Source organism: Ictidomys tridecemlineatus, chromosome 6 (genome assembly GCF_052094955.1).
Source record: "Ictidomys tridecemlineatus isolate mIctTri1 chromosome 6, mIctTri1.hap1, whole genome shotgun sequence".
In the NCBI taxonomy this organism is placed as follows: domain Eukaryota; kingdom Metazoa; phylum Chordata; class Mammalia; order Rodentia; family Sciuridae; genus Ictidomys; species Ictidomys tridecemlineatus.
Genome location: NC_135482.1, coordinates 125,634,860 through 125,647,596, shown reverse-complemented (window position 1 = coordinate 125,647,596; position 12,737 = coordinate 125,634,860). Strand labels below are relative to the sequence as shown.

Here is a 12,737-nt window from a genome sequence, read left to right as displayed (position 1 = left end):
GGCTCTCCACCCTTGAGGGGGGAGTCCCCTCGACCCAGGATGAAGTGGGAGCTCCCCCCACACCCTGGTTGGATGGCTCTCCATCTTCAATGGGAGTGTCCCCTAGAGGCGAGGTGCAGTTGGAGCACCCCCTTACACACCGGTAGGAGGTCTTTCCATCCTTGATGTAGGAGTCCCCTTGACCCGATGTGCAGTGGGACATCCCCCAAACACACCGGTTGCAGGGGTCTCCCACCTCCAGGGGGAAGTCCCCTCTACCTGGGTTTGGTGGTGTACGAGCTCCCCCTGACAACCCAATTGGAGGGGTCTACCCAATAGAGGGGGCTGTCCCCTCCACTAGGGGTGCAGTGGGAGCTACTCACGACACCCTGGTTGGAGGGGTCTCTCCCCTTGAGAGGGGGAGTCCCCTCAACCCGGGTGCATTGGGGGATTCCTCCGACATTCAGGTTGGAGAAGTCTTGCCCCTCGAAGGGGGAGTCTTCTCGACCCAGGGTGCGTTAGGAGCTCCCCCTTACACCTGGTTGGAGAGCTCTTGCCCTTCGGTGGGGGAGTCCCCTCTACTTGGGTGCAGTGGGAGCTCCCCTCAACACCCCAGTTGGAGGGGTCTCCTCCCTGGGGGGGAGTCCCCTTGACCCAGGGTGTATTGGGAACTCCCCCCAACACACCGATTGGAGGGCTCTCCCACCTGAGGGGGGGAGTCCCTTTGACCCGTGGTGTGGTTGGAACTCCCTCCAACATCCTGGTTGGAGGGCTCTCGGTCCTTGGGGTGGGAGCCCCCTAGACCTGGGGTGTGGTGGCAGCTTCCACTGACATCCCGGTTTGAGTTCTCTCGCTTCTGGGGGGGTAGAGACCCCTCGACTGGGGTGCCATCTGAGCTCCCAATGACACCCTGGTTGAGGGGTCTCACCCCTGGTGGGGGGAGGCCCCTCATCCCAGGGTGCAGTGGGAGCTCCCTCAGACACCTGGGTTGGAGGGGTCTTGCCCCTCAAGCTGGGAGTCCCCTCAACCTGGGGTGTGGAAAGAATAGCCCCCGACACCTTGGTTGGAGTGGTCTACCCCCTTTAAGGGGGAGTCCCCTTACCTGGGGTGCAGTGGGGGCTCCCCGATACCCCAGTTGGAGGGGTCTCCTCTGTAGAGGTGGGAGATGCCTGGAAAAGGGGTGTGGTGGGAGCTCACCCCAACACCCGGGTTGGAAGTGTCTCCCCTCTTGAGGGGGTGTCCCCTTAACCCAAGGTGTCGGTGGGAGCTCTCCATGATCCCGGGATGGATCTCCGCCATCAATGAGGGATTCCCCTCGACCTAGAGTGCGGGGGCAGCTCTGACACCCCGGTTGCAGGGGTCTCCCTCTTGAGGGGGGAGTCCCCTCCACCTGGGGTGCGGTGAGAGCTCTCCCGACACCCGTGTTGGAGGACTTTCGCTCCTCGAGGGAAGAGTCCCCTCGACCTGGGGTACATTGGGAACCCCCCCCCCCGTCACCCCGGTTGGAGGGCTCTCCCCCCTCGGGGTGGGAGTCCTCTCGATCCGGGGTGTATTGAGATCTCCTTCCGACACTCCAGTTTTTGGGCTCTCCCCCCGTGTCCGAGGGAGAGTCCCCTCTACTGGGGGTGCGGTTGGAGCTCACTCCGACACCCTGGTTGGAGAATTCTCGAACCTCGGGGGAAGGTCTCCTGGACCCTGGGTGTGGTGAGAGCTCCCACCTACACCCATGTTGGAGGGCTCTCACCCCTCGGCCGGGGTCCCCTCTACCCCAGGTGTTGTGGGAGCTCCCCCCCCAACATCCCGATGGGATCTCTCCATGACACCCGGGTTGGACGTCTCTCAACCCTCGAAGGAGGAGTCCCCTGGACGCAGCGTGCAATGGTATATGAGCTCCTCCCCTCAGACAACCCAGTTGGGGAGTCTCCCCCCTCATGGGGGGAGTACACTCGACTCCTGATGCCTTTCGGGCTCCCCCGAAACCTCGGATGCAGGGGTCTCCTTTCTCGTGTGGGGAGTCCCCTCAACTCGGGGTGCGTTGTGAGCTCCCCATGACACCCCATTTGGAGGGCTCTCCCCTTTCAAGGGGGGGAGTCGCCTTGACCTGGGGTGTGGTGGGAGCTCCCCCAGACACCTTGTTTGGAGGGCATTCCATCCTCGGAGGAGGAGTCCCCTCGACCCAGGTTGTGGTGGGAGCTCCCCCAACACCCCGTTGGAGGGCTCTCCGCCCTCAGGGGGAGTCGCCTCCACTCATGGTGTGGTGGGAGCTCCCCCAGACACCCTGATTGGAGGGCTCTCCCCCCTGGAGGGGGGAGTCATCTCGACTGGGGGTGTGGTTGGAGCTTCACAGGACACCCGTTTGGAGGGCTCTCCCTCCTGGGGGGGGGAGTCCTCTTGAACCGGAGTGTGTTAGGAGCTCCCCCGACACCCCATTTGGAGGGCTCTTCAATTTCGAGGGGGGAGCCCCTTGACCCCGGGGTGCGGTGGGAGCTGCCCCCGATACTCCTCTGGAGGGCTCTCCACTCAAGAGCAGGGAGTTCCCTCCACTCGGGGTGTGGTTGGAGCTCCTCCTGACACCCCATTTAGAAGGCTATCCACCCTCAAGTGGGGAGTCCTCTCGACCCAGGGTTGACCCAGGGTGCAGTGAGAGCTTCCTTACACACCCACGCCCCGTTTGGAGGGCTCTCCACCCTCCAAGGGGGAGTCCCCTCGACACCTGGTTGGGGAGCTCTCCACCCTCAACCGGGGAGTCCCCTCGATGCGGGGTGTGGTAGGAGCTCCCTCTGACACCCCGTTTGGAGGGCTCTCCACCCTTGAGGGAGGAGTCCCCTCGTCCCTGGGTGTGGTGGGAGCTGCCTCCCCACACCCCAGTTGGAATGCTCTCCATCTTCAAGGGGGGAGTCCCCTAGAGGCAAGGTGCAGTAGGAGCAGCCCCTACACACCTGTAGGAGGTCTCTCCATACTCGAGGGAGGGTTCCCCTTGACCCGATATGTGGTGGGACGTCTCCCCGACACGCTGGTTGCAGGGGTCTCCCACCTCGAGGGGGAAGTCCCCTCTACCTGGGTTTGGTGGTGTATGAGCTCCCCCTAACAACCCAATTGGAGAGATCTACCCGGTAGAGGGGGGTGTCCCCTGGACCCAAGATGCAGCGGGAGTTCCTCACGACACCCCGTTTGGAGGGGTCTCTCCCCTTGGGGGGGAGTCCCTTCAACCCCGGATGCGTTGGGAGCTTCCCCCGACACCCAGGTTGGAGGGGTCTTGCTACTCAAGGGGGGAGTCCCCTCTACCAGGGGTGAATTGGGAGCTACCCCCAGAAATCCAGTTGGAGGGCCCTCCACCCTCGAGGGGGGAGTACCCTAAACACGCGTGCAGTGGGAGCTCCCCCGACACCCCGGTTGGAGGGCTCTCCCAACTAAGGTATGGAGTCCCCTCGACTTGTGATGCAGTGTGAGCTCTCCAGACACCCCGGTTGGAAGGCTCTCCCTCCTCAGGGAGGTGTCCCCTTGACCCGAGGTGCAGTAGGAGATCCCCCTGACATCTCAATTTGAGGAATCTTCACCCTTGAGCAGGGGGAGTCCCCTCGACTCGGGGTGCGATGGGAGCTTTCCACTACACCATGATTGGAGTGCTCTCCAACCTCAAGTGGGGAGTCCCCTCGACCCAGGGTGCAGTGGGAGCTCCCCCTGACACCTCGATTGGAATGTTCTCCATCTTCAAGGGAGGAGTCCCCTAGAGGCGAGGTGTGGTGGGAGCTCCCCTTGACATACGGGTAGGAGGTGTCTCCATCCTCGAGGGAGGAGTCCCATTGACCTGGGGTGCGGTGGTGTACGAGCTCCCCCTGATACCTCCATTGAAGGGGTCTACCTTGTAGAGGAGAAGCGTCCTCTTGACCCAAGGTGTGCTGGGAGCTCCTCCCGACACCCCGAGTAAAGGGGTCTCACCACTCGAGAGGTGAGTCCCCTCGACCCCGGGTTAAGTGGGATCTCCCCCCAACACCCTGGTTGGAGGTGTCTCTCTCATAGTGGGGGCAGTACCCTAGATTCAGGGTGTGGTGGGAGCTCCCCTGACACCCCGGTTGGAGGCATCTCGCCCCTGGAGGGGGGATTGCCCTCGACCTGGGGGTGTCAACATCCTGGCTGGAGGTGTCTTGCCCCTAAGGGGAGTATCCTCTAGACCCAGGGTGCGGTGGGAGCTCCCCCGACACCCCGGTTGGAGGGGTCTCGCCCCTCGAGGGGGGAGTCCCCCCAACCCATGGGACGATGGGAGATCCCCCAACACCCCGGTTGGAGGGATCACTTCCCTCGTTGTGGGACTGCCCTCGACCCGGGATGCTGTGGGAGCTCCACCGGACACCCCGGTTGGAGATGAGTCTCCTTCACTTGGGGAGTCCTCTCAACCTGGTGTGCAGTGGGCACTTCCCCCTACACCCCGGTTGGAGGGGTCCCGCCCCTTGAGGGAGGAGTACCCTCGACTCAGGTGTGGTGGGAGTTTCTCCCGACACCCCGGCTGGAGGGGTCATGCCCCTAGAGTGGGGTGTCCCCTCGAACCTGGGGTGTGGTGATAGCTCCCCCCAACTGTTGGAAGGTTCTCACCCCTCGAGGGGGGGTGTCCCTTCTACTCGGTGTGCAGTGAGAGCTCCCCCAGACTCCTCAGTTGGAGGCTTCTCTTCGACCCGGTGTGCGGTGGAAGCTCCCGCCAACACTTTGGTTGGAGAGGTCTCGCCCCTCGAGGGGAGTCTCCTCGACCCGGGGAGTGGTGGGAGCTGGAGAATATCATGCTAAGTGAAATAAGAGAATACCCAAAAGCAAAGGCCTACTATTCTTTCTGATATATGGATGCTAACACACAATGGGGTGGGTAAAGAATTTAAATTCATTGGATTAGACAAGGGGAAAGAATGGAAGGAAGGGGGGATAGGAATAGGAGGGGGTGATGGGAAAAGGAAAGATGTTAGAATGAATTGGACATCACTGTCCTATGTTCCTATATGAATACATGACCAGTGAAACTCCACATCACGTACAATGAAATCCTAATATAAATTATACTCCATGTAACTATGGCAAAATACACTCTACATTTTTGTATCCCTGAAAAGAACAAATGAATAAAAAGGGAAAAACATTTTCAACTCAATTGGGCAAATATTTAGAAATGTGATTGCTGGGTCCAATGGTAAAACTATACCTGGCTTTATATGAAACTGTCAAACTGTTTTCCAAAGTGATTGCATCTTTTCCAGTGGCAATGAATGAGTGTTCCTATTGCTCTGTATCACTGCCTGCATTTGGCTTTTTTGTTTTTTTCGTCCCTAGTAGGTATGTTATATTTTATTGTTCCAGTTTGAAATTGCCAAATGATATGTGTTGTTGAGCATATGCTTATTTGTCGTCTGTATATCATCATACTTACTTTTTGAATTGTCTGTTCAGATCTTTTGCTCATTTTAAAATCAGATGGTTAGTTTTTTTTTTTATTTTTTAGGTGTAGATGGACACAGCACAATGTCTTTATTTTTATGTGGTACTGAGGATCGAACCCGGGTCCCGCCTGTGCTAGGTGAGCGCTCTACCGCTGAGCCACAATCCCAGCCCAGATGGTTAGTCTTTTCGTTGAAAATTCAGTGGCATTTTAAAAAAGTAGTTCTTCCTGATGAAATAATTAGAGCTCAATCACAAACTCACTTATTCAGTAACTATAGCAGGTGCTAATATTTCCACACCTAGTATCTGCATTCCTCCGTTTTACAAACAAAATCCTGTTTAAAATAGTATTTCTGATTCCTTTGCAGACAGGGATGGTCATATGACATGGGTCTTGATAATCAGAGGCAAACAGAGGAAAGACTGTTAAATGGGCAGATTTTATTGGCATGAATATTTTTCATCTTTTGCTTTTTGCCTCTCTCCCAATACCGCCCACACCATTTAACCTGCATGTGACAAAATGCCTAGAAGAGGAATAGCCATCATCAGAGGTTGAAGGCAAAAGCCCCATGACAAGGACAGTACAGCCAATGGCTACAAGGAGCCTAAGACGTGTGGCACCATGAAGATGCTGCAGAAGGCCTGGGACTCTCTCTAGTCTTTTTGTTTTGGGAAAAGATACGTCCCTGATAAGCACTTTAGTCAAGTTTCTGGACAGACAACCAATACACTCTGATTCAGTTATACTTTTTCTAGCTCTCTAAGGGGGAGACACCCTTCAGTGGTAGGCACTAGCCCCCTAACAAGAATACTCTAACTAATTTTTATGTAGAGGACTGGTTCATAGGAGCACTATATTTGAAACAAACTTTTATTATGGACACAATAGTAAGGGTAGAATTCTATGTACTACATGTCTAGTATTGAACTAGCCATTTTGAGGGGAGGAAAGAGGAGTTTAAAATAAGGACCTTACTTTCAGGGAACTAATGATCTAATTGGAGAAGACCTGTAGGAAAAAAAAAAAAAAACAGGACCATGTGACTGAAGGTTAATAGGGGTGCCAACTAAGCCTAGCACCAATTCATGTAAGGCAGGGTTACTGAGGAAAGGAGAGGCCAGAAAAATGTAACTAGCAACTCTGAAAACACACTCTGGGTATCCCATGGCTTCATATTTTTCAATCAATGACCTAAATACAGACATGGCAGCTATTCTCCTGGGTAAATGAAGAGGAAAGGAAGTAAAATCATTTTTATTTGAATGTCAATGTACCTTTGAATTCTACTGCAATTTATCATGTATCAATATTTCAAGTACTAGGACATTGCAACCATTCATTAAAATCCTACTTACCTTGTTAGTTGTCAGTACATTTCATGTTGGTATGATATACAAACTGAGTATATGTCATCTTAAAATAGACCTTTAAAACTCTTTCCTTTGAAACTGCTGTAGATTAATAGATTGGCATAGGGAAGTGTTTGATTTCTTCCACTGTCCTTCTGATACTTTGAATTTTGCTATAATTATCAATTACTACGCATTGCCCCCAGCCTTTACTTTGTAACTAGCTGGAACAGATGTGGACCTTTATCATACCTATCACACCTCTGGTGAAGACAAGAGCAAGATAAGATGAATTAGGTTTTCTTGGATTCTTTCTTGGGATTTGAAATCCTTTTCCTAAGAGTGCTTTTTCATATTGTGATGTTATTTGTAAATAATTTAAAAGACACATGGATACAAAATACATATAACATTTCTGTAAGATATTTTAAAACTCATTTTCTTCCAGACCTAGGAAAGCATACTTGTTTTTCTTTCTTCCTTGCCTTTCCTCTTTCCTCCTTTTTCTTAAGTCTAGTTTTGCATCAGTCACCTGGTACCACCTGGCTATGTTTCCCTATGCCAGGGCTTACTTAGGTTGGTAGATTCAGGAATATATTTTAATAGGTACTGAGGCTTTTCTCACGCAAGGCGGACAGAAATTAGAAATGGGACTAATATAAAAGGAAGAAGAGTCTGCAGAGGGAAAGACGGTAAGATTTTGAAGGCAGAAGGCTACCAGATTTGGACAGGGTAAAGCCAACTGGCAAGAGGGCTATAATTCTGTCAGGGTTAATTGAAACCTCAACCGGGCAGGATGTTTGACTACCTACAGATAGACAGACCTGTTTCCAGGAGCCCTCAAATTTCAGCTAAGATTAGGGTCTTATGGAAACTCAAGGGACTATACTGGGTACCTGGCAACCGGGGGAAACATAAAGGTACTTGCCGAGAACTAGACCCAAACCATCCTCACCTTTCCACTCCGAAGAAGATACAGCCAAAGACTCATTCCCAAGCTGAGGACTAAGGATGAGTGCCACCTCCTGCGCAATCGCCCACCCACCTTCGCCGGTGCTCCTCACTCCTACTGGTTCCCCATTGGCCCAGACGCTCGTCAATCTTCATGGAGCGGCCCTGTGAGTGGTCTCTGGTTGGAGATGCTGATCCCCCCCTCCGGCTTCAGTCGGCCCCGCCCCTGGAGGGGGCGTGGCTGCGACCGCGGCCGGGCGGGAGGCGACGTACCTCACGCAGCTGTGGGCGGTGTGTTGCGGAAGGGGGCGCGAGATGGCCGCGGCAAGGCGGGACGTTGGAGATCCAACGGCTCCGGCGCCGGCGGTGGGACCGCGGATCGGTGAGTGCGGGCTGCGGCCAGCTGGGCACCCTGGTCCAGGGTCCAGGCTGCCCATTGCTTCTCGGCTCTGGGCCAGGCAGCCTCTTGGGGAGGGGCGGGCGCGGGGCCGGGCCCTCAGCGGCCCGCGGTCCAGTGAATTTGCTGCCTCGCGCCATACGCGCTTCGGCCACGCGGTGGGGCCCAGTAGGGGCCGCGCCTCGCCGGCCGCCCAGCTGCGTCCTCTTGTGTAATTCCCGCGTCAGCCGGGGCTTCCCGCCATAGCAGCTCAGCAGCCCTCCTCTCCCGCACCCTCAGTCCTCTTCAACCTCCACAGTGGTCAGCGCGCGGTACCCGAAAGCGAGACAGCTGTCCGCATTCCTGGCCGCAGGTTGCGATTGGTCCTTTACTCGTGGCCCACGAACGATTGTTCTGGGCCATTTCGCGTCCAGGACCTTCTCATTCAGCCATTCCTCTTGGTTCGCAGGTGGTCTCCCGCACGTGGCCCAGCCCCCGCGTGCCCACTGCCGAGGGGGTCGAGTCCTACCGGACCTCGGAGCGCCCTCGTGGTGCCCTCGTGTGTGGCGGTTGTGGGCCTCCTCCCTTGGGCTTCGGTACTCAAGGTCCCCGGCCTTGGAGGCCAGGCCATGCTCTCCTTGTGCTGGGAGAGTGGTTGGGGCAGCTAGCCAGTGGCGCGCTGCAGGACCAGAGGAAAGGACTGAGCGACCTGGAACCGCTGGACTTGGATGGATCATCCCCTGGGCTGCTCCTATGCTGGGAATGGAGCCATGGCGTCTGACCCTCGAGCTGCCTGGGTGAGCTTCTAGGAATGCACAAGGGTTCCCTCTCTTGTCTTTGGTATTTAGGGGCAATGGCGATTTTGGCCTTTGCAAGGAATAGTTCCCTAGTGATGAGCAGAGTTCTTAATTATTAAGAAACTATGCAAAGGTTTAGGGATGAATGGGAGCATGTCATTTTCTTGGTCGCTATTGGGTGGAATAGGAATCCTTTCTTATTTGGCGATTAATTTTTAATTTGGTGGTTTACTTTCAGCAATGAATCTGAGTTTTCAAAAACTGAAAATTAGAAAGGCTTATTTTTGCTTTTAAAATCAAATGCAGAATGGAACGTGACATTTTGACTGTCAAGGAGAGGCTAGCCATTTGATATATTTTGATTTTAAAAGTTAGGTTTATCTAAAACTGTTGGAAGGCCTGGGACTCTATCAAAAACTGAGTTCAAAGTGTTAGAATTGACTTTTTTTTTCTGTCACTTCTAGGGTAAATTCTATTGAATTCCTGTTGTTTCTTTTTGTGTATCCTTTACCAAATTTTCCTTTTCTAGCACTGGAACAATGCTGTGATTCTTACAGCTAGTTCTTTTATCTACTTGAGAGGTTAAACAGGACAAAGCTGGTTTGACCTTTCCGAAAGGCACTTTTCAGTGTATTGTCTTTGCTTTTCCTTCTCCCAGGGTTCTAATGGCTTCCTTATAGTATTCATTTTTCTTTACTTTTAAAGGATCATTGGAATTGATATTTTTGAAAGTTGTGTCTTTTAAAATGTTCAAAGTTCACTAGGTTAAAAAGTTAGGCTTTTTTTTTTTTTTAATATTTACCACCTGAACCTGTATTTTGTGTTCACTTAAACAGTGAGAAGTTTGTTCTAGAACTATCTATATATAAAAATTTCTCTTAAGTTTCCAGTTGATTATGTGCAGTTGCTTGATCGCATTGTTTTTTGAAGCAAGATGAACTGAATTAGATCTTCTCTGACTCATTTAATCACCATCCAAAAATGTTTCCAGTGGAGCCTAGTGCAAGACAAATGAAAACAAACTCCAGGGTTGGCCAGACTTCAGTATAAGAGGCTATGCTATTTAAGCTTTTCTAAACCAGTGGACAGCAAGGGGCTTGAGTATCCAGAGTGGATGAGGAATATGAATAGAGCCTGCAGCAAGTCCAGATGACAGAATCAGTATGGGTCCCTAGGATTTTAGAACAAGGCTCAGACCACTTTATAAAGTCATTGTTTTCCTTTTGAAAAAACAAATCATGACTTGCTCCTGGGATTCTACTAAAAGTGAATGTCTGCCATAGTGACGTTTGGACCTAAACTTTCCAGTATGAATTGGTGGTCTCATCACTGGATGATCATAAAGGAGATGCACTTAGAGGAGCTTCATTATACTACTTGAAAAACAAATAACACATTTACAATAATTAGGTAATCTACTGAGTTGACCTCGAAAATGGACCCATTGGATTAAAATTATAGTCCAGTTTTAGAAGTAATACTATAGAAAATGATGCACATTCTTTAATCAAACACCATCTTTATTAATCAAGTGTACTTCAGTAATGTTGTCTAGCAAACCCTCCAAAACAGTGGCATAGAGTACTATTTCTGCCTGACACATCTAAGTCAGTTGAAGATTGGCTGATCCAATGTGGCTTCAGGAAGGCCTCACTCCTGGCATCTCCCACCATTCAGGACTAGGGGCTACCCCGTAGCATGCTCCTCTCTTGGTGGAAGGCAGGAACTTAAGAGAGCAATCCCAAGACAAGCCTCTACTCATGGCCACTAAAATCCTATTAGCCAAAGCAAGGCACATAGCCAAGCATATATTCAAGGGGTAGGAGAATTTCTCCTTGAGGAGAAGGTCATGGTAAAGATTTACTGAGCAGTAATCTAATGTGCCATATAATCTGAGTTTATAACAGGCATTTTTATCTTTAGAAAAATATTATGCAGTGTGTTATCAAAGAGCTGTAATAGTACGTATAGTTGATTCAATACAATTTAACAGAGTGTTTTTTTTTTGTATTGAGCACTGTGTTAGGTATTCAAGGTATAGAAATGAATAAGACTAGTCCCTACCCTCAAGAAAACTCAGAGGCAGAGCTACAAATGAACAATATAAACAAATGAATATTTGATTTGATGACTGCAACAAAAGCAATTTTGTTCCCATTTTATACATAAGAAACCTCAGAGCAATTAAATAATTTGTTTAATATTATATAACAGACAAAATTGAAATTGAAGTTTTTTGAGAGGGTTTAAGTTCTAAAATCCTTCCTGTCATTCCTTACAGCTGTCTTAACAAGGTAAGCACAGAGGTCATCCTATCTCATACCTCACTTTTACTGAGATCCTTGTATTTTTAAGGCCACAACAATTCTTGGTGAATTGAGCCCCATGACAATGCATGTAGAATGGATTAAATATACTTTCCATTTCTCCATAATTCTGCTCCTTTGACTTAGATTTCACATCAAACTAACCTTTATAATAATAAGTAGCAAGTCTGATTTATGTACCTATCTAAGGCAAATAGAGATGTTAGATACTAGAGGATACCTTGATCAGTTTTTAAAATACCTGAGTCACAGGCAACAGTCTTTTGGTGGAATATAAAATATTTTGATGACTAAGGAATACATTGAATGGACCATTGGCTTCTTCATTCCAAAGAAGAAAAGGAACTTGGGCAGTTATAAGGTGCCTGATGGTTAGAATGTATGTATATTCATGACTACCACCTCTGTTAGCTAATGCCATGGAGCTATTACTTTAATGTTTTATTTCAATATCGTATTAGTGTGTGTCATAATATTTGAATATGAAATGCCTTTTCATATTTGTTCAGAAGAATATCCATAAGATTGAAGAACATTTACCATACCCTTTAAAGGCAAATGATAGATACTATATTATCATTCCTATCTCAAGAAAGAGAAACTAGAAAAATTTAAAAATATCCACTCATCTGGGTCAAGTAACAAGTCAATGGAAAAGCCAAAGATAGGGCAGGTTTCTAATGATTACTAGCCTGGGGAGCAGACTTTTGGCATTTGAAACAAAACTCCTGGGAAATGTTAAAAAGCATAAAAACTAATCCAAGCCCTAAGTTTTGATTTTGTGTGGTTTGACAGCAACAGAAAGTTGATGTAGACACTCAATGATGGGATAAGTACCTAGGTCATTGTGAATGTTAGAGAGGACCCAGAAACTTGATGAATAATAATTTTTCTATTCCATCATTTTATAGGAGAGGAGATTTGTATTCTATTCATTTTCTACAGTGAGTTTCTTGTTGGTTGTTTCGGTTCTGGATGTTGATTCAGTCTAGGTATGATTAGGGTAATACTGAATGCCAATATCTTGCCCCTTCAGTTTCCTCTCCCTTCCCCCCATGTAGTTCCTAAGCTTGTTAGAGCTTGAAGGACCATTTTCAGAGATGCTCAGTATTAAACATCTGTCTTAGTATAAGAAAGTTTCTTATGCAAATAGAAGCCCAGTCAAAATGTAAACATTGCTTCCCCTCCTTGGTGGCCAAGTCCTGGAGCTGGATTGGGATTATTATCATTGGGTAACTATTGTTGTACCGATTAACCAACTTCTTGGAGATCAGCTTTTTTTACTTCTACTTAAGAGTGAGAATGTGCAGTATTTGTCCTTCTGCATCTGGTTTATTCCACTTAGCATAATGTCTTCCTGTTTAATCCATTTTGCTCCAAATGATGGAATTTAATTATTTTTCTGGCTGAATAATATTCCACATAATAACAATACATAATTATAGATTACATAATAACATATAACAGATTTTCTAAACCCATTTATCTGCTGCTGGACACACATCTGTTGATCTGTATCTTGTCTATTGTGAG

The 12,737-nt window shown here is 49.3% G+C and overlaps 1 protein-coding gene across 2 annotated transcripts in view; it reads left to right on the top strand.

Annotated features, from left to right (window-relative positions):
* The first annotated feature begins 7,924 nt into the window (after positions 1-7,924).
* The window catches only part of LOC144365030 (uncharacterized), a 60,363-nt gene continuing 55,550 nt past the window's right edge, over positions 7,925-12,737 (top strand). For both annotated transcript variants that reach the window (XM_078015750.1, XM_078015752.1), the window contains exons 1-2: positions 7,925-8,086; positions 8,550-8,877. In XM_078015750.1, coding sequence (XP_077871876.1) covers positions 8,020-8,086; positions 8,550-8,877 — 395 coding nt within the window. In that variant the 5' untranslated portion in view covers positions 7,925-8,019. The remainder of the gene's footprint in view (positions 8,087-8,549; positions 8,878-12,737) is intronic.